The sequence below is a fragment of the Tenrec ecaudatus genome, chromosome 18, assembly GCF_050624435.1.
Source record: "Tenrec ecaudatus isolate mTenEca1 chromosome 18, mTenEca1.hap1, whole genome shotgun sequence".
Lineage (NCBI taxonomy): Eukaryota > Metazoa > Chordata > Mammalia > Afrosoricida > Tenrecidae > Tenrec > Tenrec ecaudatus.
In genome coordinates this window covers 7489261-7515940 of record NC_134547.1, presented here as the reverse complement: position 1 = coordinate 7515940, position 26680 = coordinate 7489261, and the positions used below count along the sequence as shown (strand labels likewise).

At 55.1% G+C, this 26680-nt stretch overlaps 1 protein-coding gene across 1 annotated transcript in view; it reads right to left on the bottom strand.

The window, feature by feature from the left end:
- The window catches only part of LRRC4B (leucine rich repeat containing 4B), a 59974-nt gene that overhangs the window by 16234 nt on the left and 17060 nt on the right, over nucleotides 1-26680 (bottom strand). The window contains exon 2 of the mRNA XM_075537280.1: nucleotides 21417-21748. Within this exon, the coding sequence (XP_075393395.1) occupies nucleotides 21417-21713 (297 nt within the window). The 5' untranslated portion in view covers nucleotides 21714-21748. The remainder of the gene's footprint in view (nucleotides 1-21416; nucleotides 21749-26680) is intronic.

Genomic DNA, 26680 nt, shown 5'->3' with positions numbered 1-26680 from the left:
CTCTGTGGGGTTGGAAGGGTTTCCATGGTAACTAGCAGCAGCACTATTCTGAAGGTGGATGGGCCTGACCACCCAGCGGTGCTGTGGAAGCAAGACCTGGCAAATGCCTTCCGAAAAGATGGACCCCAGGAAAACGTCATGGGGGCAGTTCTGCTCTGTAATGGATGGGGGTCGCTATATGCTGGATTCGGCTCCTGGCAACACGCTTGGTTTAGGGGTTTGGTTCACCCCTGCCCATGCCAAGCCCTGTACCAGTTCCCATGGACACAAAGCAGCCATCAGGAGAGGCCATGTGGCCCCTGTCTTGAAGGAGGCCTTGCGGACTGCTTCTCAGCTCCCGTGTGTGTGTGTGTGTGTGTGTGTGTGTGTGTCTCCTGCCCCAACTTCCCTCCGACCACTTGGTCTCTTGGGGGTGTGGTGCTTAGATAATCTGTCAACTTGCGAAGGGGACAGAGGCTAGCCTGTCAATCAGGTTGCAGCTTGATGACCTCATTTTGGAGGTGCTGTGGAGATAATTAGCTCCCAGGAGGCCAGACACAGTGACTCTCCCTGGGAGTCATTCCTGGTGACAAGGCACATGGAGCTACCCCGATGGCAGCCAGACTCTTGGGACTGATAGAGCCAAGTGGAGACCCCTGCCAGCGCTGCGATGCTTCCACCACCACTGGATCCACAAGACCTTCTACCCACTGGCCCGTGATCTTCCTGCATTCGGCGTTATTGCATGTGCTGCGTGAGTCTGAAGAGGAATTTATAGACTGGTATCAGACGTAGGCGCTCATATCAGACTTATGGACTTGATCTGGACTGGGCTGGGATGTTTCTCAATATACAATTGCTCTTTTATATAAAGCTCTTATACACATGAGTGTCTATGAATTTGTTTCTCTAGTCAACCCAGACTAACACAGGCAGACTCTCCACTTCAGCTCCTGTAAGTAAACATGATTAAAGCTTAAAACAACAGCAAAACAAATCCAAAGCCTAAACCCACTCTGTTCTGTTGTTTAAAAAAAAAACCAAACTGCCGTTACCACCTTCCCCCCCCCCCTTTGCCATTACCATCCTTTATTAAACATTTAACCATGGTGGGGACACGATTAAGTGAATTGTTCATCTTCACACCATTAGGATACATTGTTCTTACATCTTCTGAATGGCAACCAGTTGGAAACAAAGTTTCCCAGGATCAAGCTGGGGCTTTTATGCGCTCATTTCTTTTTGCTGTTTATGATTTAACTGGACTTCCTGCCATTGGAGTTGAAGCCGACGCATGGGGACCTTACTGTAGGACAGGGTAGAACTGCCCCTGTAGGTTCCTGAGACCTGAACTCTACAGGAGCAGAAAGCCCAGGAGCAGGGGGTGCTTTTGAAATGCTGACTTTGTAGCCCAAAGAGTAACCTCTACGCCATCTGCGCTCCTGTGATTTAAACAACACTGTAGTCTCCCCTGTCAAACAATTCCATGACGCCTCCTCGTATTCCATCCTTTCCCCTGGGGTCAGGGGACTTGCACCCCCTATTTCACTGAACCCCCAACCTCCAAACTGTGGCAGGCGGGAGGCCCAGGACCTGGAATGGGCCCCCTGGAGTGTCAGGCTCCCTTTCCGTAAAGCAGGGGCAGCGGCAGTGCTTTCCTGGAGATCAGGTGAGTGAAGTGGCCACAAGGCTCTGCGCCAGGTGCAGAGGGGTCCCCAGTGGCGGCGGCGGGGAGGCACATTACTTCTCCCTCAGTGAATTCTCACCACGACTGTTTGGGTCCCTATGATATCAGCCCCTAAACTATATCTAGACGCATTCCTGTCCATGCCAGGCACCCACATGGGTGTGCCCACAGACCTGAACACCCACCCTGAGGAGCCAGCCCGCAGTCTCCCTGTAGCAGTGCCACTGCCACAGCTGGTCTACAACCTGTCCCTAGTCATCAGGGGCTCCAGTTGGAGCCCAAGAGGCCCTGGTCCACCAGCAGGGAGAGCCCTGGCCTTGCTGATCACAGCGCCCCCAATCTTTGTCCAGCCACCAACTCCAGGCAGATTTGCCCGGTCTTAGTCCCTTGCCCCCTACCCCTCCACCCCAGGCTTGGGCTCTTCCAGGGAGCTGAACACAGACTCTCCCTTCCTGGGATTGGCGAGGAGAAAAGGGCTTCCCTCGCCATGTTGAGTGGGTCACAGGCTGAGCACACAGTAGGGCATGAAATGCCTCGGGAAGTGAGTCTGTCATGAAGAAAGTCTGAGGCAAGGGGAAGCACAGGGTGGGGGCCGGGCATGGGTTCCTGAGTTACAACCTGCCTTCAGGTCTTCCTTCCTCAGCCTGCGCCCTCTTCTGTGAAGTGGTGGTGGGGGCACAGCTGCGGGGAGGGCCAAGGGCCGTTGGTGACACACGTGAGGAGAGGGGCCCGCGTGCAGGGGGAGACTGTGCTTGTTGAAGGGCCGGAAAGGAGTGGCCCTACCAGATGCCCAGTAGCAGGGCGCTCCCAGGTGTGGTGTGGCTGGTTGCTCCTGGCGAACCAGGACGGAGCACACAAACGGAGCTAGTATGGTGGAGAGGCACCTCTCACATGGTTAAAATGACAGACTTTAGGCGATGTCATTTGCTTTGTCTTTTACCCACCCCGAAAGGAAGGCTTTAAGGAGGTGTGGGTGAGGAGGAGGGAGGCAGAGAGGGTTAGGATGCTAACCACGCCAACGTCAGCAGTTCGAAACTACTAGCTCTCTCCACCCCGGGGGGGGGGGGGCGGGGAGAACGACGGGGCTTTTCTACTTTCTGTAAAGAGTTACAGGGTAGGCAAGTCACAGAGGCAGGTGACGATGTGTGGAATCAACTCGGTGGCAGTGAGTTTGTGTTCGGGGGCGGGTGGGGGATCTAAAACAAGTGCTGCATCTGGGTCCTGGGTCAAGGCCTATCTCCCTGCTAGTGCCTTCTGGGTGAGCGTGGCCAGGCCAACACTCTTCGTTTGGATTTCTGGCCTCCAGCACCCCGAGACAGTAAATTTCTGTTCTTCAAAAGAAAGAAAGTAAATGCTGGAGAGAGGGCAGTGGAGACACCCTAGGCTCCTAGCAATCTCTCGCCTCAGTCTGTACCCTGAAGAACACGGAGCAAAGCTGGAGCAGGCCCATGCGGGCCCAGGATCATCCTTCATATACTGGGAGAAGATGGAAACAATGTAACGGTGAAAACTAACCCTGGGAGGAGATAGGACGAGGGCTCTATTCCCTAACTTATCACAGAGGGAATCTGGAAAGCTGGTACTCCACGGGAGGAAAGCCACCACTTTGGTAAGTTAGAGATCAAGTCCAAGCACATGAGCCTGCTTTAAATAGCACTCCTATCGATTATCCCTTAACAGCTATGCTGCCTTAGAGTGAGCACACGGTTGGTTCTGTATCCCTGTAGAAGCAGACCTTCTTGTTATCTCCTCCGACAGAGGCACCCACCCCCTTGCCTTCCCCCAATACATTAGGTTTCCTCACCTGTGAGCTCAGGGACTTTACTGTGGCTACCACCCACCTTGTGACTGTGATGTGTGTAACTACTGAATATGCATGCTTTACGGCTAACTACAAATATCCCAGGGCAGTAAAGATGCTCTCTCTCTCTCTCTCTCTCTCTCTCTCTCTCTCTCTCTCTCTCTCTCTCCCTCTATCTCTCTCTCTGTGGATCTGGCTGCTGAGATCATGGCCATCCTGGAGGTGAGCATGTTACCGTGAAATGTGTCTGATCCCTTTATTTCACTCTCTCTATCTTCTATGACTTTAGTATGACCTTTAGCTTTTCTAGCCATACAGGTGCGCTGATGAACCCCGAGGTCATTAGAGGCTGATATACTCTGACAACTTACATGCCCGTCGGTGGAGGAATGGATAACGAAGTTGGGGTGCACACACACCGTGGGAGGGAGCCCTGGTGGTGTAGTGCCCTGCACTGGGCTGCTGACCTGGAAGGCCAGGGATTCGAAACCCACGAAGCTTTCGACTCCCATCAAGATTTCCAGCCTCAGCAATCCCCAGCAGCTGTTCTCCCCAGCCCTGGAGGATCATCATATCCGCTGGTTTTGAGGTCGCCTCCTGTAACACTCCGTGCATTGCTAAGGAATAACGAGGAAACGGTCAAACATCTCCTGAGATGGATGGGTTTGGAAGATAGTGTGTCCAGTGATGCCATCACATAAGACCCATGTTTTAGGACGCCATGGTCCCAAAAGGAAAAAAACCCACCAAGATAAGAGGTGGAGACACAGACTTAGGTGATGGGGGTGTGGGGTGGAGGTGGGGTGGCAGGGGCAGAAGGAAAAGAAAGCACAAATGAATGAGCAATGCGTGTCTCTTCTCATCAACCACCCAGAATATGGTGCTTTGCTCTGGCAACTCGAGGAAGCTGACGCAGAGGGGCTACTGCCTCTGGGGGGCTCTGTCTGCTTATAAAAGAGTAGTACCCTCTCCTGGGTCACCCTGGCGTCCAGGTGGTCACTAGCCCCTGTGATCGCTAATGTGACCACAGGAGTTCATGTACAACCACCTGGAAGAGCTCTATCCAGGTTTGCGTCCATTCCAAAGAGAGGAGAACCAACAGAAAGTGGAGATTATTGGACAATACCACAAGACAAGTTTTGCTGACGATTAGGCAGGGGGAGGGTGGGGGTGGCAGCAGTACATTGATAGGGGAGCTGCTGGGGAAAGTCACATGGGGTTCCGAAGAGGACGTGCAATGAGGGATATCAGTGGCCGCTGGATCTCAGCTAAGGGCAGAGATGACCAGAGAGATGTCTACCCGTGTTTTATGGACCAGGCAAGAGGATTTGACTCTGGGGACCATAAAAATCCACAGAAACGTGGGTGAAGTGAGACAGAGAATGGTGTAAGATCTGAAAAGAATAATCATTTATAATTTATCAAGGGCTCACGAGGTTAGGAAGGTGAGGGAGGGAGGGAAAAAAGAGGAGCTGATACCCAGAGCTCAAGTAGAAAGAAAATGTTTTGAGGATGATGATGGCAACATATGGACAAATGCGCTTGATATAATGGATGCATGGGTTGTTATAAGAGCTGTAATTTTTTTAATTAAAAAAAGAAGAGCTGTAAGAGTCCCTGAAAAAATGATTTATATATATATATTTAAGTGCACAGAAAATGGAATAGAGATTACAGTTTTCTCATAAAAAAAGACAGATGAAAAAACAACAAAAGACAGATGTAGTGATGATTGTACAATTCTCCTGGTTATGACTGAACGATTGTATGATTTGTAAACCTCGTGGAAAGCACATGAGGGATAACATGGCGAAGGACAGGAATTCCAGACCTCTTACTTGTGCGACCTGTAGACAGGCAAAAGGCTGTCTTTCAAATCAAATAAAGGAAAAAAAATAAGTTTTAAAAATCGAATAAAGGGCACTGTGGGGCTCAAGGTGGTATCCTGGGTGCTGAGCAAATCATCCAAGATGCTGGACCGGATGAGGAAGGAAGCGTCAGGTTCGGAGGAAGGCCCATGGTGAACCCGTGAGACCCAGGTGACGCCACCTCTCTTGCTGAAAGTGACAAGGACTTCAAGTGCCTCCCGCTGAAGATCAAATACTCCCGCCATTGAATTGCACGTCAATGTAAATGAAAGAGCAACCCTCGCAACTGGACCAAAGAGGCAGCATCCTGATAAACGGGGAGCGGATTCCAGAGGTCAGGAACATCATTTTACTCCGATCCACAATCAGACACCCATGAAAGCGGCTGTCGAGAAATCAAACTATGTATTGCCTTGGGCAAATCTGCTGCCAAAGACCTCTCTCTCTCTCTCTTTTTTTAAAGGCCTCTTTCAAGGAGTTAAAAAAAAAAGGACAGTTGTCACTTTGAGGACTAAGCTGTGCCTAAACCCAAGCCCTGCTATTTCCAACTGCCTCACGTGCACAGGGAAGGAAGACGGGAGAGGAATTGATGCATATGTATGTTGGTGCTGGCGAGGACTGTTGACTCCACCTGTGGACTTCAGTAGAACATCAACAACAACAACAACAACAATCTGCCCCTTGGCAAGCAGGAAGGCGAGACTTCTTATGTGCTTTGGCTGTGTCTTCGGGAGGGACTCGTCTCTACAGAAGGACGTCATGCTTGGAGCAGTAAAGGGGCAGACCCCAAAGAGGAAGCCCCTCCGTGAGCCAGATTGACACGGTGGCTGCCGCCCCAGAGGCTTCATACCAGAGGGATCATATACCACGTGGCCCTTGGGCTTCTGGCTTATTTCACTCGCTGTATCTTCAAGGCTCATCCTTGCCGCGGCATGCAACGAGCCCCCCCACCCCACCCCCGTCTGTGTGGCCCCAAAGCGCTGCTTTGGGTGCCTGCCCTGTTCCGATGAACCTTTTGTTAGTTGGGTCATCTCCAGCTTACGGCTCTGCGGACAGCGCCGCGGTGGACGGTGTTGCTCAAGCTGGGGTCCCTGCTTCCAGTCCTCCTGGGCATGTATCTAGGAGTGGCGTCCCTGGGTCCGAGGGTCGTTCTGTGTTTTCACGGTTTGGCAAACCACCAAAGCGCTTCACAGTCCCACCAGTCGTGCATGAGGGCTCCGATTTCTCTACATCCTTGCCGACACGTGTTTTCCTGGCGAGGGCCATCCCAGGGGCATGCAGCGGTGCTGTGGTTTCGGTTGGCACCTCCCCGGTGACTATCGACCACAAGTATCTAATCACCTGCCTGTTGGCCACTCCGAGGGCTTCTCAGGAGCATGATCATCTCTTGGGCGGGGCAGTTAGGCTGTGAGGTATTTCCTGTAGTGCTCTACGCCATAGCTCCCGGGGGGCTGGACCCACTGCCAAAGCGAAAGGCTAGCGTTTCGAATCCACCCAGTGGCATCTGGGAGAAAAAGCCTCCTGGGAAGGCAGTGGTTTCCAACCTTCCTGATGCCACGACCCTTTCACACAGCTCCTCATGTGGTGGTGACCCCCAACCATAACATTATTTTGGTTGCAACTCCATCACCGGAATCTGGCTACTGTGATGAATTGGGCAAGCCCTGTGGAAGGGTCATTCGACCCCCAAGGGGGTCGCGACTCCCAGGTTGAGAACCATTGTTTGAAGGTGACAGCCAAGAAAACATCCCCAGTGCAGTCCTGGCACAGTTGCAGTGACTCTGGCACACATGGGGCGGGGGGGGGGAGGGGGGGGGACACCATGAGTCAGAGTCTGCTGGCAGACAATGGGTTTTGCGACTCCCCAGAGTCTGCAGAAGAATCCTGATCAATTGGGGGGAGGGGATGTGGAACATGATGAAAAACTCTGCTGGGGTCCCGCCTGCAGAAGTCAAGGAGGTTGGCTGAAGCTCTGAAAACTATTTCCCCAAGATCCCCTTTCAACCACAAGCTGGAAATAATCCCCTGACATCTTCTGGATGCCAAACCACATTTCGCTTCACTTCTGAAATTGCCTGCCTTCTGCGAGCCCCGGTGGCGTCGAGTTAACCTGTCGGGTGGCTAACGGCAAGGTTAGCAGTTCGAAACCACCAGCAGCTCCACGGGAGAAAGTTGAGGCTTGCTACTCCGGTAGAGCGTGCCGGTCTTGGGAGCCCACCGGGGGGCAGTGCTACCCTGGCCTACAGGGTTGCCATGAGTGGGAACCATGGGCCACAAGCTTTGAAAATGAGTTTGGCTGTGCTCTTTGAAAGCCCTGTCGCTGTGCACTCACAAGAACCACAGTCACTTGAAAGATTCGATAAGCGCTTAGGGGCCAGTTTACGTGAACAGGAAAGGAACAGCTCAGGGGAGGAGGGGGAGGAGCGTCACACCACGTTAAGAATGACATCCACATCTCTGACTTGTACATTCGGAAAGACCGAACCGTGTGCTCCTGTGTAGGCACGACAACCGCAGTGACATACATGATGTACCGTACCGGGGTGGGGGGAATGTCCCTCTTTGACAGGTGCAGGAGGTGCCAGGATTGCCCAAGGTTAGGTTGGTGGGAAAGGGACACCCCGCCCCACCCTGCACGGGATTCACATCGAAAGAGCCTAGGAGAAGCAAACAGGGCTCGTTAAAAGCCGGAGTGGCCACGGCGGGACACGAAGGCCCAGCAGCCTGGGGACTGACAGCAAAGCTGGGCTCCTCCTCCTTGCCCAGGTTCATGTCCACATCCGGTCACAGTCACGGGGGGGGGGGGGGGGGGGCTTGTCTCTAACCCCAAGCCAGGCCCCGCCCAGCTCTCTTCTCCTACAAGGCAAGGGCTTTGTCTCTCTACTTTTGGCTCTGCTGGAGGGGGACGGGCCGCCTGGGAAATCTCAAGTTTGAGGGTAATTGAAAAGCCATTGCGTGTGTTCGCCTTGGTAATGCAGTAGGGGGTGTGTGTGTGTGTGTGTGTGTGTCTCCTTTCTTCTTTGCGACACTCTGAGAGCCCCGATCCTCTGCTTCTTTGGCTGTGTCCCCGGCGAGCCCAAGGCCTCCTCCATTCCCGAGGCCACTTCCTTACTGACCCCCGGGGAAGTTATTGGGTCAAACTGGAGAACCAACCCCATTGTGGAGGGAATGCATGAGAAGATGGTGTGGGGTGGGGTGGGGGGAGGGCATAGCAGCTCAGACAGATGGCTTTGCTCCTCTCCAGGTGGAGGGGAGCAAACCCCAGGACAGACTTGATCCTTGGGCCTGTGTGACCCCTTTGTATGCAGTAGGTGTGAGAGCCAGGAATTGCCTTAGCCTTTGCCTTAACGGACCAGGAAGCCAACCCTCCTGCCCCTCTGTCTCAATCCCCATAGTTTAAGGCCGGAATGAGGAGAAGGGACCTCTTCTTGAGGGTTAGGGATTCTATCCATCAGGACACTTCTGATTAGAGGTGGAGTCACCCCTGCCCATCAAGTGGGAATTTGATGACACCTCCCGAGGGGGCGCGGCCTTCGGCGTAAGATCAAGATTGAACAGAGAGGATTTATCTCTGCCACATCCCCTTCCTTCTCCCTGGGACTTCACTGGGGCTCGGTGCCCGCTTTCAGAGGCGGCCCCATGTGGGCTGTCGGTGCCCTGCCCTGCTTCCACCGAGGTTGGATCCACGTGATGCTGCACACGCCGGCCTGTTCTCCCCCAGATTCCTGCTTCCCCACTGGGCGCCATCCATCGGTGGCCGTGTGAGTCTGCAGAGGGCCCCCGGCTAGCATTGGGTCTACTGACTTGAGTGGAACTGGGCCGTAGTGCCTTCTCGATGAAGTTGCTTCTCGACAGAAGAGGCTTTCTTTTCTTGTACCTAGAGGCATGTCACGGGTTTGTTTCTCTAGACTAGCCAGGCTAGGACATTCACCAGTCTTGGTGTGGCTCCGCTGAGTCTTGGTGCCTCGGTCTGGCCTGCATCCCGTCTCTGAGGCCGCCTCCACTTCAGACGGAGATCTCGGACAAGCTCTTCCCACGTGCTGGGCTTTTTGCGGTCACCGTTTTAAACAACGGATCTAATCTCCCAAGGGCTCCCTCTGTCCTCTCTCCCTTCACCACCACCCCCCACTCCCACTCCATGTCTCCCTTGTAGTGTATTATCTCCCCCTTCATCCTAGTTAGGTGGCTGCGTGGTTATGTGTTGGGCTGTTAACTGCAAGGTCAGCAGTTCAAAACCACCAACTGCTCCACTTGAGAAAGACGAAGCTTTATAAAGAGTTACTGGCTCTGAAACCCACCGGGGGCAGTTCTACCCTGTCCTATAGGGTCACCATGGACTTGGCGGAAGTGGGTTTCGTTTTGATACTTTAACCCATTGTTTTCCGTTCCCTCCACCCCTGGTAACCATCAAAGTCTGTTTCTTTGGGTATGAAAACCTTTGGCTGATTAAAAAAAATTATAATAGTGGTCTCATATAATATCACATTCTTTCGTTTCTGAGAAACTTCACTCAGCATCATGTCCTCTGTGGTGCTTATATAAGCGTTTGTCAATTGGAGGATTTAGGGTGATGGGGTGGAGTCTAGCCTGTCACTCAAGATATAACCAATGAGGCCTCTCTCTAGGCATGGCCTTCTCCTGAGAATTCTGGGAACTCCTGCATTTTCCTCCTTGGAGGGGAGAGACACAGCTCTCTCTCGGCTCACTCCCTGGAAGACACTCTACTGACAAGACACATGGAACTATGCTAGTGCCCTGAGCTGGAGGAGACACGTGGGGACCCCTGCCAGCGCTGAGATGCTTACACCGCCACTGGCTCCAAAGACTTTCTACCCCTGGCCTGTGATCATCCTGTATTCGGCGTCATTGCACGTGTTTCTTGAGTTTGACGAGGACTTTATAGATCGGTATCGGATTTATGGGCTTGCACTGCAATGGGTTGGGATACTTTCTTAATGCACAATTGCCCTTTATATAAAACTCTCTCTTACACACGAGTGTCCCTGGATTTGTTTCTCTAGTCTATCCAGACTAACATCCTCTAAGTCCCTCCAGGGCACGAGGTGTTGGCGGTTTCATCATGACTCTCTAAAGATGTGTTGGATTCCACAGTGAGTGTTTCCCACCAGTGTTTACTGACCTATTCTCCCACGGATTCTAAGTTTACTTTTTTTCTGAATTACCAAACTCTCCCTCAAACAAATTTAGAGAACACAGGAAAACATTTTTTTAAAAATTGTAAACCCGCCACCCTAGCGTCCATCCTAACTCATATTATGGTAGTCACATAATCTGGTGTCAATTTGTGAAGGGGCGGGGTCCAGCCTGTCAATCAGGCCGCAGCTCAATGACCTGATTTGGAGATATTTGGAGATAAATAGCTCACTGGAGGCCAGCTACAGACAGACTCTCTCTGCTTTGTCTTTCCTGCTGACAAAACACAGGGAGCTACACTAGAGCCCTGGAGCCGGAGGAGACATGCGGAGACCCACGCCAGCACTGAGATGCTTCCACCACCACTGGATCCACAAGACTTCCCACCCACTGGCCTGTGATCTTCCTGCATTCAGCATCATTGCATGTGTTTCTTGAGTCTGGAGAGGAATTTATAAACGAGTATCAGACATATGGGCTAATATCAGACTTGTGGACTTGATCTGGACTGGGATGGGCTGTTTTCTCAAGATTCAATCAGTCTTGATATAAAGCTCTTTCTTATACACATAAGCGTGTCTATGAATTTGTTTCTCTAGTCAACCCAGACTAACACACATGCCATCCTGTCCCCCCTCGAGGGTTTCTGAGGCTGCACATCTTTACAGAAACAGGCAGCCTCATCTCTCTCTCTCTCTCTCTCTCTCTCTCTCTCTCTCTCTCTCTCTCTCTCTCTCTCAGTGGATAGTGAGTTTGAACTGCTGACCTTGCAGCTAGCAGCATGGTGCCAAATTCCAGGCACCACAGCATGCCCCTCCCATGCGACTGCAGAGAAAAAAGACGCTCTTCACCATGCTGGGGCTTTGGCAACCTTCTTTCAGATCAATTTTTTAAAACGAAATGAAGATCTGACCCGTTTCTTCTCGCAGCTTGAAGTGGTACCTTCAGCATCTTGCTGTGTGATCTGAAGTCCTTCCAAATCCCGTGCCCCTTAGTCCACTGTCAGCTCCCTGCCTCCGAGTCCATGCAAATAGGATCAATGGGCCGTGCTTCACTGAGCCCATCTTCTTCTTGATATGATTGAGGCTGCTTCTTAAATTCTGACCCTCCTGTTTTTCCTCCTCCTCCTCCCTCCCTCCCCCAGACTCCCCTCAGCTTCGGAAGTCCTTTGCTGTGGGAACTACTTTCTCTCTCTTCTGAACAATAGCCACCTCCCCGGGTCTTTGTCTGGATGAAGCGCCCTAACTTGGCAGAGGATGGCCGGTCCAAATCCATCCCTGCCCCTAGGTGAGTGGCGGCTCCATCCTGGATGTCCACAGAGGCACTACACTCCAGTGTGTGTCTGTCCCAGAGTCTGTGTGTCCGTTCCTCCACAGTCTGGCATAGTGGTTGTTTCCCACGGCAAACGGAACTCTGGGGAGCATCTCCAATAGTAATGCCCCCTCACCCAGGAAGGTCTGGGAGAGGCAGGACTTAAAGCGAACTCACTGCCAATCTAGTCATTCACTGCCACCTACTCACAAAGCCCTGCCTTTCCCCCTGCAGACCTTGGCTTAACCAGGAAGCCACCAGGAAACAGGATACAGCAGGAAGAAACCTGCCCGGGAAGTGCAACCCCAAACTTGTGCAATCATGAGGAGTTGCCAGAAAAAGGGCTCCCCTTTCTCTGGTAAAGGGTTCTGTGGCGTCTGCGCCCTGCTGGGTGGGGTTCGCTGTCCTAGCTAAGGATGAAGGGAACCCCACTCCTGGTGCTCCCATGGGGCCAGAATCGTCCTGGGCTCGGTCTCCCATCTCCACACCTTTCTTAAGACAGCCCCGGGGGTGGGGATGGGGGGCGCTTGAGTCACCCAGACCACCAGGGTGAGCAGATGAGCCCTTTGCAAAGCAGGGGGACGCTGAGACCTGGGGGTTCGGTGGGGAGGGGGTTAGGCGGTCCTACTTCTTCCTTATGGCCCGGGGATCTGTTATCTTCTTACTCCACAAGGGGATGCTCTGGGCGGCCGCTTAAAAGCCTGCGGCGGCTCCAGCGGTACTTTGTTCAATTAAGGACATGGGTCTCCTGTGACCCAACAATTACCCCCCTGGGTGCCGACCGCAGAGAAAGCACCGTTAGCCTCCGCGCGAACACGCGCGCCGCAAGACCAGGGGGCAGGTGGGTGGGGTCCCATCCGAAGGGGAGGAGCGGTGGGACCCTGGGGTGGGTGCCCAGCAATGGGGGCGGACGCGGTAAAGCCCAGGGGTGGGCGGGGCGGGCACCGGGCTGAGCTGAGCTGCCGCGCAGACAAAGGGAGCTTCCGCGGACACGCTTCATTTGCATAAATTAAAGGTACAGGCACACAAAGCTAAGGGGAGGGTTGCGCGACCACCAAAAACAAACACAAGCAAACAAAAAAAACCCCCAAACAAACAAACAAACGAAACCCCAGAAATGTTTTGAGAATGAGGGCAATGAATGTACACATGTGCTTTACACAATTGATGTATGGATTGTGATAAGAGTTGTATGAGCCCCTAATAAAATGATTAAAAAACAAAAACAAAAAAAACAAAAAAAATAAAAAAACGGCTGCACAAAGATTCTGAGAGACACAAAGCGGGGGAGGAGGTGTTGGCAGTGAGGACGAGGGAGGAGCCACAGGAGGAAAGGCCTCTTCCTGCAGCCCAGTGGACTCGGAGTGCCCGGGGGACCCCATTCAGCTTCTAACTGGAGCTCCCAGCCCCCGCCCCTGCTCCTTTCCACAGCTGCTGGGAGGCCTCAGCGTCCCCCGCAGGGTTGAGAGGACCACAGAGGGCTTCCAGCCTTAGAAGGTGTCCCGCAGGCCTGGGGGCGGGGGGCGGGGGGGCATGGTCCGGTCCAAGCTCAAGAACAAAGTGGGAACCCAGCGGAGGTTGCTGGGTTTTGTTTTCCTTCAAAAAAGAACGATTTTACCCATGAACACGAATTGCCACACGTAAAAAACCAGCGGGCTTTCCTCTCAACCCAGACCCGCAGCGACCCCCGCTAGGCTTTCGGTTGCCTGTACATCGCCAGGCCTTTCTTCCTCCAGGCTTGACACCCGGGGAATGCCAGCCTTGCCCGCCACGGGGGGCAAACTCCCCAAATCTCACTGCCATCGAGTCACAGCGATCCACTAGGACAGGGCAGCACTGCCCCTGTGGATTTCCGAGGTGGTAGCTCTTTATGGGAGTAGAAAGCCTCGTCTTTCTCCCGTGGAGCGGCTGGTGGTTTCAAACCGCTCACCATGCAGTCAAGTAGCACAATGCATAAGCACTGCATCACTAGGGCTCCTTAGAAGAACACTAATCCTCTGCAAAAGAGGAAGGACATAGACCCGCGGGTGGAAGTGGAGAGAAACCTACAAGGAACAGGTGATGGGGACTCCTGTCCCCCACAGGCCCGCTCCAGTCGCCCAGGGTCAGGAATTCTGCTTCAGCTGGCCCACTGTCCCTCTTAGAAATTTGCAGAGAGGCCCCTCAGCATGCCAGCCTTTGCTGCAGGTGCTGGGTATGAGGGGGGCATGGCGAAGGGAGGCGAGCAGTACTGAGTCCCCGCCCTCATGAGGGGTGGAGCCACACCACAAGCAAGCACCTAGGAGCTGGGGGAATGTGGGAGTACCCAGAGTGCAAGGCTCCGCCCATGCGTGAGTGCTTGAGCGTGTGCATATATGTATGCCGTGTATGATCGTGTGTCAGCGTGAGCATGAATGAGTGTGCACATGGGAGTACATGGATGTGCATGCTTGGGTGCTTGTGGTGTGTGTGAGAGTTCATGACTGAATGTGTGTGGAGTGAGTATGAGTGTGTGTGTGGAAGCACGTGTCTGTGTGTTTGGTATGTCCGGTGGGTAACAGTGCATGTGGATGTGGATATGAGGGAGTGTGTTTGGGACGTGTGTGCACGTCTGTGACTAAGTCAGTATGAGTATGAAATGTGCGATGCTGACCAGTGCCTGCGTGTGTGCGTGCTGTGTGGCAGTGTGTCCGGCGAGTCACTGACGAGTGAGGAGGACCACTGTGACGTGACTGAGAGGTCACTACTGGTCTCCTTTTCCTCTGTCCACTAATTGCATTCCAAGAGACTCCCCACAAGGCCAGAAGTTACACAAAACCAGCGCCCAGCCCGGTGTCCACTGCAATCTCGTGTATGTCAACTGCAAAACTAGAAACAAGGGAGGAGTCAAATAACCGCAAGGTCAGCAGTTCAAAACCACCAGCTGCTCAAAGGGAGAAAGACGAGGCTCTCTATTCCCATTAGAAAGTTATCATCTCAGAGGCTCACAGGGGCAGTTCTATGTACCCTACAGAGTCGCTGGGAGTCGGAATCTACTCTGTAGAAGTGGGTTTGGAGAGTTAAATAACAGGTATTGGGCTGCTAACCACATGGTCAGCGGTTCGAATCTACCAGAGGCCCTGTGGGCCTGATTGAGGCTGTAAAGATGTACAGCCTTGGAATGCCTCCTTAGGGTGGCTACCAGTTGGAACCGACTCCGTGACAATGACTAAGTTTAGAGGAGCCAGGCGGTAGTGGAGGCTCAGGGGTAGAATTCTCGCCTTCCGTGCTACAGACCCGGGTTCGAGTCTCAGCTAGGGTACTTCAGGTGCAACCACCAAGCATCTGTCACTGCAGACTCGCATCTTGCCTGGTGGCTGAACAGGTTTCCGGGGAGTCTCCAGACGAAGACGACGACAAGCTGGGAGGAAAGGCCTGGGGTCCAAACTCATCCAACCAAAAAAAGCCCAATGATTCGCATCCCAAGAGGCTCCGGGCAGACTCAGTGGCAGCTCACAGCAACTCCAGCGAAGCCCCAGGACCCCTGTGGTCTGCGGTACCACTCAGCCATTAAAAACCGATCTTCTAAGCAGAGATGCCGCGAGAGAAACGCTCGGGCGCTCGCGCTCAGTTGCCATAGAGTCTATGCCGGCTCTTAGCAACGGGGCAGGACGGAGCGGAACTGCCCCGCTGGGCTTCCAAGGCTGTAGGTGCTACAGAAATCAGACAGACGGCCGGCCGCAGCCTCTTTCTCTTGCTGAGCGACTGAAGGTGGGCTGGGCGTTCAAAACACCCAGCCCAGCGTCTAATCCTCAGCGCCATCGGCACTCCTCACAGTGATGCTCCAATCGCAAAGAAAGCCCATCGAGTCCAGGCCGGCTCCTAGTGACCCAATACAATGGGGTAGAACTGCGATCCCTTTGGTTTTCCACGACTGGAACGCTTTAGGGGACTAGAAAGCCCCGTCTGTCTCCAAGGAGCAGTTGCTGGTTTCGAACTGCTGACCTTGTGGTTAGCAAGGGCTATCCACGCCACCAGGGCTCCTCCTTGCTAGGTTGCTGGGTCACAAAAGCTACTAGCGAACTGGCCGGAGATGGTGTGGCTTCAGGTGTTCTTAAAAGCAAAAACCAACCGCCTGTCTGAAGTCACACACAGAAGTTGTCTTGCCCCACATGGTGGCCCAGAGAGAAACTGGAATTAAACGGCATAACGAAACCCAGGAAGCCCACAGACACTGGGGGCTGGACAACGGCTAGTGGTCCATCAATGGGCCCAGGAAAGAAACCAGAGGGAAAGGAGAGAATGGTGCCTAGGCTACAGAAGGCGACCCAGTAACCTTGCCAGGTAAGTGTTGAGCTGCCAACCCCTGAGGTCTGCAGTTCGAACCCACCAGCTGCCCCACAGGCACAAAATGAGGCTTTCTACTTCCGTAAAGAGTTAGTCTTGGGAACCCACAGAGGCAGCTCTACCCTGTCCTATAGGGTCTCAGAAACCCTATGGAGCAGTTCCATACTGCCCTACAGGGTCAGTGTGAACCAGAATCAACTTGATGGCAGTGAGTGGGCAGACTGAAGTTCCCATACATCAAGAAGGTGCATGGAGAACTCTGGATGAGAGCTCTCACCAAGACACTGGCTTCCCTGTGTTGTGAGATGATGGTTGGTTTTTATTTCCCTCCACTTCTGGTAGTTTGGGAGCCCAGGTGGCATCGTGGTTACACATTGGGCGGCTAATGGCAGAGTCAGTAATTCGAAACCAACAACCTTCCGTGGAAACCCACGGGGCAGTTCTGTCCTGTGCTACACTGAGTCGCTCGGAGCCGTCTGGTTTCTTGGTTTCCTGTGTTTCTACTGAGCTATATTTTCTAGTTGATGCTAAATGAACTTGTATTTGTCCTGGTTGTTATAAATGGATTCGTATTGTGCTAAATCATTAAACCATGCATTGATAGATACACAGACAAGAGCTGGGAATGCATGAGACCCCAAACCCAACGAGGGAGTGGGGCTAGAGGTGAGAGTTTTTGGTTTTTTAAGTTGTAGAATTTAAAAGTTTGAAAAGAAAAAAGTTGGGCTTTTGGGGGGAGGGGTGTCTCCAGAGAGAGGGTGTCTGTGTATGAATGCAAGAGTCCCCCCCCCCACACACACAGGGAAGTGAGAAACTGAAAGCTTAGCCTTCCTGCTTGTCTCCTGGCATCCGCTGAACATGTCTGTGTGCATCTGCTTTAGGAAGTCGGCAAGGGGAGCATGAAGCTGACCTGCCTGACCCACAGCATAGAAGGGCCCCACGAGGTTTCCTCTGCTGTCATCTTGACGGAGATCTCAGAGTCTTCCGGGAGGATCTACCCACCCATCTTGCAGGAAGCAGCCGAGGGCTCCCCACCCGAGCCTCCAGGACTCCCTGCAGTAGCCCCGCTGTGCCTGGCTGGTCCACGAACAGCCTTCCACAGGGGCACGTGAACGGTCGGGCAACACGTGGATCTGAGCAATCTCCCCCAAGGGGATTCTGCCTCCTAGCCACCCTCTAGGCCAGAGTAGAGCTGCTTCTTAGAAGGGTTGCCAAGAGGACACATCTTTATGGGGACCAGACAGCCTTATCTTTGTCCTTTTCTGGAGGTCAGTGACCTGGGACATGAAGCTCAGACATACAGGCTGGCTCAGAGCCAGGCCTTGATTTCCCTCGGTCTCTCTCTCTCTCTCTCTCTCTCTCTCTCTCTCTCTCTCTCTCTCTCTCTCTCCATTTCGTTCATTCCTGGCCACAGCCAATCACCTGGTCCTCATCTTCCAAACAGATCCCCCGTCTGCCCACTTCTCTCATTCACACACCCTGTGTTGCTGCAGACTCACAGAGATCTCACCGGGCGGAATAGTTCTGCGCCCCCTGTGTGGTTCCACACCTGTAAATCTCTACAGGATGAGACAGCCTCATCTTCCTCCCTTGCAGTAGCTGGTGGTTTGGAACTGTTGACCTTGGGGTTAGCAGCCCAACTCCTAACCCACCTATGAGGCCATAGAGGTACCTCCTCCACAGACATCTGGATCTGGGTTGCCAGCGGCTCTGACCTGAATTGACCCCTGCCCACCTTGCTTGCCTCCCTCCCACCAATGGCAGCCTCTGCTCGGAATGTGCCAAGTGCTTCATGGTCCAAAGTCCACACGTGCCCTGTCTGATGATCCCCCTGCCGTGTCCTGTCCCTCTTGCTCCTCTCCAGGCACGCTGACCGCCATGCTGCTTCTCAGACACACCAGCGGTGGCCCTGCCTCAGGACCTTGGCACTGGCCATGCTCTCTTCCAGGACCACTCTTCTCAGGTCCCCACTCACTCACACATCACCTCCCCCACAGGCACCCTGAATTGGCCCCTTCTCCACCAGGCCCACCCTGACCTGGGTGCCTGTTGCCACGCAAGCTCCCATTCACACTCCGCATAGACACAGCTGCCTTCTGGGCCCTGCCTGTGTGTGGAGTGCAAACTCAGAGAAGGCAGGGATGCCCTCTGGGGCTCGTTTTCTGCTGCCTCCAAGGCGCCTGGGACAGGGGCACCCACAGAGCACACAGTGAAGGCATGCTGGAGAGTAACCAGAAGAGGGCAGGGCCGGGGTGGCTGGGGAGATGCTGTCTCAAGAGGAGGATATCAGGGAAAGGTCACCTGGGGTGGGGACCCCAGCAGGGGAGGACTTAGTGCTTAGTTGGTGGATTGAAACAGTTAAAAGTTGCCTGGGCTCTGTCTGCCCTGGAGCACCCTGAAGTCACAGCTCTGCACACACACACACACACACACACACATTTGACTGGGGTCCTCCGGGGTGGTGGTATAAATAATTTGTGTTCACTTACCCCTAGTAAGTGAAGCCCCTAGTAAGAAGTTCCTAGTGCAGCGGTTCTCAGCCTGTGGGTCTCGACCCCTTTGGGGTGGAACGTCCTTTCCCCAGGGATCGCCTGATTCATCACAGTAGCAAAATGACAGTGATGAAGTAGCAACGGAAATAATTTTATGGTGGGAGGGGGGGTCACCACCACCTGAGGAACTATATGAAAGGTTGATGGCATTAGGAAGGATGAGAACCACTGGTCTAGTGGTTACACATTGGACCACTAACTGGGAGGGCAGCAGTTTGAAATGTCCAGCTGCTCTGTGGAAGAAAGATGGGGCTTTCTATTCCCATAAAAAAATTACAGTCTTGGAAACTCACAAGGGGGCAGTTCTACCCTGTCCTATAGGCTTGCCTGGAGTTGGCATTGACTCAATGGCAGTGGACTTGGTTTGGGGGTTTTGTGACCAACATCCAATGCCCTGGTGGCTTGGAGGGTTACAATTGTGCTGCTAACCATGAGGTCAGCAGTTTGAAAACACCAGCTGCTTCCCGGGAGAAAGATGAGGCTTTCTACTCCTGTAAAGAATAAACCCACCTGGGGGCAGTTCCACCTTGTCTGATGGGGTCCCTATGAGTTGGCATGAACTTGATGACAGTGAAGTTGGCTTTTTTGTTGCCATTTTGTTTGAGTGCCAACGTAAAGGCTGGGGTTCCTCATGGGTCAGAATGGACGGGAAGGCAGTAGACTTTGGACTCTTGCTTTGGGGTCCAGGGGGATGCTGTTTGGTTGATAATATTTATCAGCGCCCACTTGGGTGAGTGGAGGGGGTAATGGTTATGTGTCTGGCTGCCCATGTGAGATCAGTAGTTTCAGGTCACCAGCTGCTTTGCTCCTGTAAATATTTACAGCCTCGAAAACCCACAGAGGCACTCCTCTGTCTTGCAGGGTCATCTTTATTTGGAATAGAGTTCATGGCAGTGAGACCTAAACCCCTTGGTTCAGCCCTGCCCGCCCTGCGCTGGCACACGTGCAGGGCTGAATTGTGTGCTGAGAGAACACAGCTGCCGAGAAACCCAGATGGGGTTCGGCTGCAGACACGTGGCCTTGGGTTTTCGGTTAGGAAAGTTGTAGTGCAGCCCTCCCCTGCCTACGCCATTTCCATATGCCCCTGGACCCTCTCCACTTCAGGCTTCCTGTCATTTGTCTCTGCCCGCTCCACCGTCTGAACTATTGGTACCTCCTCAGCCCCCATTGCCAGTGTAAACCACCCCAGGACAGGGCAGGGTCTCGGCTGACTGCGGCATCACCACCCAAGCCGGATGTTACACTAAGAAGCCCAAGAAGGAAGGATGGGGCATGGGGACAATGATACAACACAAGGCAATGTGACAGAGGACCAAGGCTGCAGCTGTGGGTGGGGACGTGGACTCCTGGAGAATTTGTGGCAGGAGGCAGCTGGTGAGGGGCCGGGGTTCAGGGGGACGCAGTCCTACAGGAGAAGCCAGGGTGGGATGATGGGATCAAGCCCCCTTGACCGGCAGATCTTGTTTTTTATCACACCCCGATTTGAAGCACCCCTCGGATACTTTTGCCTTTTTTTTGGGGGGGGGGCAACAAACTCAAAGTTTATAGCAATTCTGCCCCCAGCAAGCCTAGGGGCGCCACTGGCCCAACAGTGGGTGCTCAGCTCAGGTCCCTGGAGCCCCATTGTGGCCCTTCTCCCAAGATTTCAAGCCTGCTCATCCTGCGACTGAACACTTAGTACACTGTGATGGTTTGGGGGTCCACTAGCTTGGCCGTGATGTCTGCTTGATTGGGGGTGGTCTAGACTCCTGGCCTGTACTTTGGGAGCCCCAGCCTCAGCTTCAGTGACTCCTTGGCACCAACCCACACCCAGAGGGGCATTCCTCCCCACACAGGGAGGCATGGGTCCCAGGATCTCCAGGTCCAACCCTAGGGCGCTGCTGATACCAGTACCTTCTTTCCCAGAAATGCTGCCAAGAGCGGAGGATCAGGCCTTGAGGGTGTAGGATCCCCTGGCTGTATGGGTGTTGAGGTCTAGGGGACTGGGTTAGGGGGTGGGGAATTGACCTGGGGTGACAGTCTCTAGGGACAAAGACAGCATTTGGTGGGGTGCGGGGGGGGGGTGGGGGGCGGAGGAGGGGGAGAAAAAGCGTTCTGGTGCCCAGGGCATCGATCACAGACCAGAGACAGGGACTCAGCTTGTCTCAACGACGACGACGCACAGGACAGTTCCCCAACAATAGCCCACTGTTCTCAACAATAGCATCCAGCGAGCTTAGCCCCTCTTCATCCGAATCAACACACGTGAGCGTCCAGAACCCACCTTATGCCAACGCGCGCCCTCACCCGCGTCCTCCCACCACTCCAGGAAACGGGTGTGAGCCAGGAGCAACAGGGAGCAAGTGAGGCTATAAATAACTGACTCCCACTGAGCGCCCTGCCAGGTGCCAGAACCGACCCGAACCCCTGACAAGCCAGGCATCTACCAGCCCGACGCCACCTCTCCAAAGAGACTCAGGCGCCGCCCCACTCCGGCCTTGGCCCGAGGCCACGCAGCGGGGTGCCAGAGCCTTCCAGCCGAAGGAGGCCCGGGGACACCGTGTCCAGGCGTGGCTCTGGCTGGCTGGGAGGCTCAGGAGGCAGCCTGGCGGGCCACCTCCCAAGTGCCCCCCAGGGGGCAGGAGTGAGGCGAGCGCCTCCCGAACCCACACCTCCGAGGCCCTGAGAGGCGGAGGGAGGGAGTGGAGCTGGGGGATGAGGACAGTCCTTGCTTTGCTAGTTCGCGCGCGCGCGCGCGCGTACACGCGCACCGGGCTCACCTGGATGCCGTTCTCCTGCAGATTCAGGTAGCGCGTGTTGACCGGGATGCTGGCGGGCACCTCGGCCAGTTCGCGCCGCGTGCAGATGACCCGGCTGGCTTGGTTACTGCACGAGCAGGCTGCCGGGCAGGAGGTGGCCGGCGGGGAGCCCCCGGAGGCGGCGGACGCCACGGCCACGCCGCCCCCGCCGGCCCCCAGAGGCGGGGAGAAGAGCCACAGGAAGAGCAGAGCCCCGTGGGGCCAGGACATCCTACCGGGCGGCGGTGCGGGGCACGGGGAGCCGCGGGCGCGCGCCATGCTCAACGTTCATACTCCGCGCGGGCGCCGGGGGGCTGTGTGGAGAGAAAGAGAGGGGGGAGAGGGCGCCATGAGCAAGCGGGACCCCCCCGCCATGAGCAAGCGGGACCCCCCCCCACCCTCCGCCCTTGCCCCCTTGCCTTGCACGGAGTCCACTGCCACCACCTCCCAGCACCCTTCTCCGACCCTCCCCAGCCGAGGGAGGCAGAGAGCAGGGGAGGGGCTTCCTGGCAGGCTCTCCCCGCCGCGTGTGTGACCAGGCTCAAGACTTGACTCTGCTGGACTGCGCTCCCCACCCCCTCCCATGGATCCCCGGGGTGACAGACAGACAGGCAGACAAGGGAGAAGAGACTGGCTGACAGTGGGGAGAAGGACAAAGCCGGGGAACCACGAGTTTGCGAGGTAGCAGCCCTGCTGCTCTCGCTGTACCCACCACCCCTCCCTCCGCCCTACACGCGACTCTGGGAGATGGGTCCCAGGCTCCAAGCCCCTCACCTGGCTGCCTCCCAGCCAGGAATGAGACACAGCTTAGTCCTCAGCCGATCCAACCTCCTGCCCCACACCCTCACCCAAGCCTGGACACTATTTCAGAAGGCCTTCTGAATTAGACTGAAAAGGGGATCTTGGGGGGCAGGGGACAGCAGCACCTGAGGATGGGGGGGGGACCAAAGGTATGGGGAGGGGACAGGGGTGAGGAAACAGATCTCCCCTTAGGAGAGAGGACTGGGATGGGCTAAGGGAGGAGAGAAAGGAGGGGACTCTCCCACCTGGGAGCAGGAGACTGGACTTGGAGGTGGCCATGGGGAGGGGGTGATTGCAGGGTTCTGTGCACCTGGTGGGTTCCTTGCCCAGTACCTGCCGCAGGACCAGACGGTGCTGGAGAAAGGGGCTGGAGCCCTCTTGTCCTGTGAGAAAGCACTGCTACCCCCTCCCCAAGCCATGCTCCCAGCCCCTTCCTGTGGTACAAGGTAGAGGGGGGGGGTGGGAGGCTGGTCTTATCCTAACAATCATCATTATAGTAGCAGCCCGAGGAAGCCCTCTCTGAGCTCCCACACATTCCATCAGAGGCCCCCCAGTAACTGCAATGGGCAGGGGGAGTCGCCTGACTGGAGCAGGTCCATTTTACAGATGAGCAGACCCAGGGCCTTAGGAGTGTGTGTGTGGGGAGGCGCTGATATGAAAGCAAAGAGCCAGTCGCCTCAGGGCCCCTCTGGTTCCATGCTCTCCCCTCCACGCTGGGGCTCGAGTACACACAAACGTACCCCCACGTCCCAGGCTCTGCCCTCCTGCACACTCCAATCCCTAGCACCACCAAAGAGTTTCCCTACACAAGCGGGAGTGGAAGGCCCATAGCATGGACACGCAGACACAGTCCAAGGAAGAGTAATCAAAGGGTCATACGCGCGCGCCCACACACACACAACACACACACACTTCTGTGGCTTCTAAGATCATGCTCGCTCTAATAAACATGCGTGTGCCCGCGCCCGCGTGCACCCAGAGCAGAGCTGGGAGGGGAGGGGGCGGCCTCTGTCTCTGCCTTAACCATCCCCCCTATCTTCCACCTGCTGGGCTGGGTGTGCCTGCGTATCTCCGATGGCCCTGCGGGGGGGCTGGTGTCTGCGTTTCTCCTCCTGTCTCCCTCCCCTTTCTCCGATCGCGCGCGCGCGCGCGCGCGCGCACACGCGGGCCCCAGGACAGCGGTGCTGCGTCCTGCGATCTGGTCCGCCTTCCCTGCCACCTCCGCAGCTACCCAGCCCGCGCACAACCTTCAATCCTGGGGCCCTCGCGCCAAGCTGGTGGGGGGTCGAGACTGGGGCTCCGGAGGCCGAGGACAAGAGGCCTCTGGGCATGTGGATGCCGACGGCACCCACCCCCACGCCCAGCACCCGTCCGCCGCCGCTGCTGCGCTGCGCATTGGTTTCCCCCCCCCCCCCATCAGCTCCTGCAGCCAGACCGGCATCCCCCCAACCCCCAACGGCTTCCGCAGCGGCTCCCTCCCCGTCCCTCCTTGCCCTCCGCCATCTCGCGTCCTTGCAGTCCCTTCCCTGGCCTCCCCCATCACCAGTGCGGGGGACACTCACCCCTTGGTTCGGCTCCCGCTGGGCTTGTCCCTGCGTCCCAGGTTCCCCCCTCCGCATCCCTCCGGACGTCGGGGGGGAACCTGCCCCCCAGTTCTTTGGGGCTTGCTGTCCAAATCGTGCTGGGGGGGCGCAGGGGCTTCTTGGGTCTCCCTGCGCCCCCCCTCCTCACCTGTCGCCCTTCCCACCCCTGGGGAGGCCGTGCTCGGCCGCTGCAGTAGCTAGGGCCTCTTCCCCTCCCCGATCGCTGTCGCGGATCGCCGGCCACCCCTATCCCACCTCTGTCTCGGCGCCCCCTCTCCGTCCAGACCCTGGCCCTCTTCACTGTCCCCCCTCCGCCGCTGGCCGCTGGTCTGCCTGTCCGCCTCCTCTGGCCCTGAACCCCCAGCGTTCAGGCCTCACTGCCTCGCCTCTCCTGGGACCCCCAGGTTCCTGTCTCCGATCCCCCACCACCCCTCCCCTCCTTCACTCTTGCTCCATCTCCACTGTCCACCATCGGTTCTCCCTGAGGCTGTCTCGGTCAGGTTCTCCGTCCGTCGGTAGGTCGGCCTGTCGAGCTGTCGGTGGGTCTAGTTTCCCTCCGCACGCTCGCGCAGCTCGGTCGGTCTCTCCTCTCTTTCTCCACGATTAGAATTTCCAGTCACACGGCAGTGCAGAGCCAAGCGGTGCCTCCGCGCCCTCCGCCCGCCCCTCCCCCTTCCTCCTCTCCTCCCTCCTCCGAGCCCCCCCCCCTGCTCCGGGGAGCCTCCCCCTCCCCCGCTAATCAAAGGCTCCGTTATCTAATTAACCCGTTGGTTCTGGGCAGCCTGCGGAGGTCTGGGGAAGCAGGGAGGGAGGCCAGCGGCTGGCAGCCCAGGAAAGGGGGGTGGGATGGGGGGCGGACTGGGCCGTGCCCAAAGCCCGGCCGGTCTCCTGGCACAGAGACAACCTCATCTGCCACACAGCCACCGCACCCACCGCCACCGCAGACCCAGGATGGTACCAGCCGTTCTTCCCAAATTACCAGGCTCCCCCAATTACCCCAAGTATTCCCAAAGGTCGAAGACCACTTACTTCAATACCCCATACTACAGACGGACCAGCAAATCAGGAACCATGCTTCCATCCCCCCAAGCCTCTGGGAAAGCCCAGGCCCCATTCATGCCCGCTGGCACAGACACCTACCCCTCCCGGGTGCACCTCTCCCACTGGGCGTTAGCCATCTGCTAAAGCTGTCTGCAGCTGCACTTCTGCAGAAAGGACAGGCAGCCTCCTTCCCTTCATCCTCAAACACACACACACACACACACACACACACACACACCACCCACTCATCCACCATTCACTTACCCACCCACCCATTTATGAGTCCATCCATTTATCCATTCCTCCGCTCACCAATCCACCCACCACCTTCCCATTCATCTATCATTCACCCAACCACCACTTACCCACCTACCCGCCCACCTATTCATCCATCCCCCCACTCACTCACTTAGCTATCTACTCACTCGCTACTCACCTACCCACCCATCTATCCATCCACCCATTGATTTGTGTATTTACCACCCTGTTACCATCCATTTATCTATCCATCCATCCATTCACTCCCCAGCCCATCCACCAACTTCCCATTCATCCACCATCCATCCATCCACTACTTACTCCACTTGTCCACCACTCACTCACCACCTACTCATATACCTACCACCCCACTGATCATCCATTCACCCATCCATCACCATCTATCCATCCATCCATCCATCCATCCATTCACTCACTCTCTACCCTTCCATCCATCTATCCATCCATCCACTCACTATCTACACTTACATCTATCCATCCACCATCCATTTGTACACTCACCACCCACTTAACATCTATTCATCCATCCATCCACTATTCTTCCACCCACTCACTCACCACCTCATGCACTCACCATCCATCCATTTATCCACTCACTATCTACTCTTCCCTCCATCCAGTCATACATTCACCACCCACTTACCTTGCATTTATCCATCCACTCCCCAACCCCACCACCACCTTCCCATTCATCCACCATCCATCCATCCATCCATCCACTACTCACTCCACTCATCCACCACCCACTCACCACCTACTCATACTCCACTGACCATCCATCCATCCATCCATCCATCCATCCATCCATCCATCCATCCATCTACCCATCCACCATCTACCCTTCCATCCATCCATCGATCCACCGTCTACCCTTCCATCCATCCATCGATCCACCATCTACCCTTCTATCCATTCATTCAACTATCCATCCATTCACCCACTATCTACCCTTCCATCCATCCATCCATCTACCATCTACCCTTTCTACCATCCATCCATCCACCCACCATCCATTTATACATTCACCATCCACTTACCCACTCACTCACCCATCAACCAGCCATCCTCTGATACATCACCCATCCACCTGCCTTTCTATCCATTTACCACTCACTCATTTATTTATTCACTCATTTGCCTATCCACTCACCCACTCATACACCTCTTCCTTACCCTGTCACCCATCTAACCTTTCATCCACTCACCCATCTATCAACTCACCAACCCATCCATCCATCATCCATTCATCGACCCATCATCCATCCATCAATCCATCCATCCATTTTTTCACCCATCATCCATTCATCCACCCATCATCCATCCACCCAATCAGCGAATATTTACTGAATCCCCACTATGTGTCAGATGCTGATAAATGCTGCCCACACCCTCAGAAACCAGGATGCACACGGGTCACAAAAGACAAGCAGTGACAGTGGAGCATCTTAGTTATGTGACAGGACGCCTGGGCTCAAATCCTGAATCCTGGGGCCAGTGACTTCCATTTTGGGAGAAGTGCTTCCCTCCACTGTGAATCAGGAG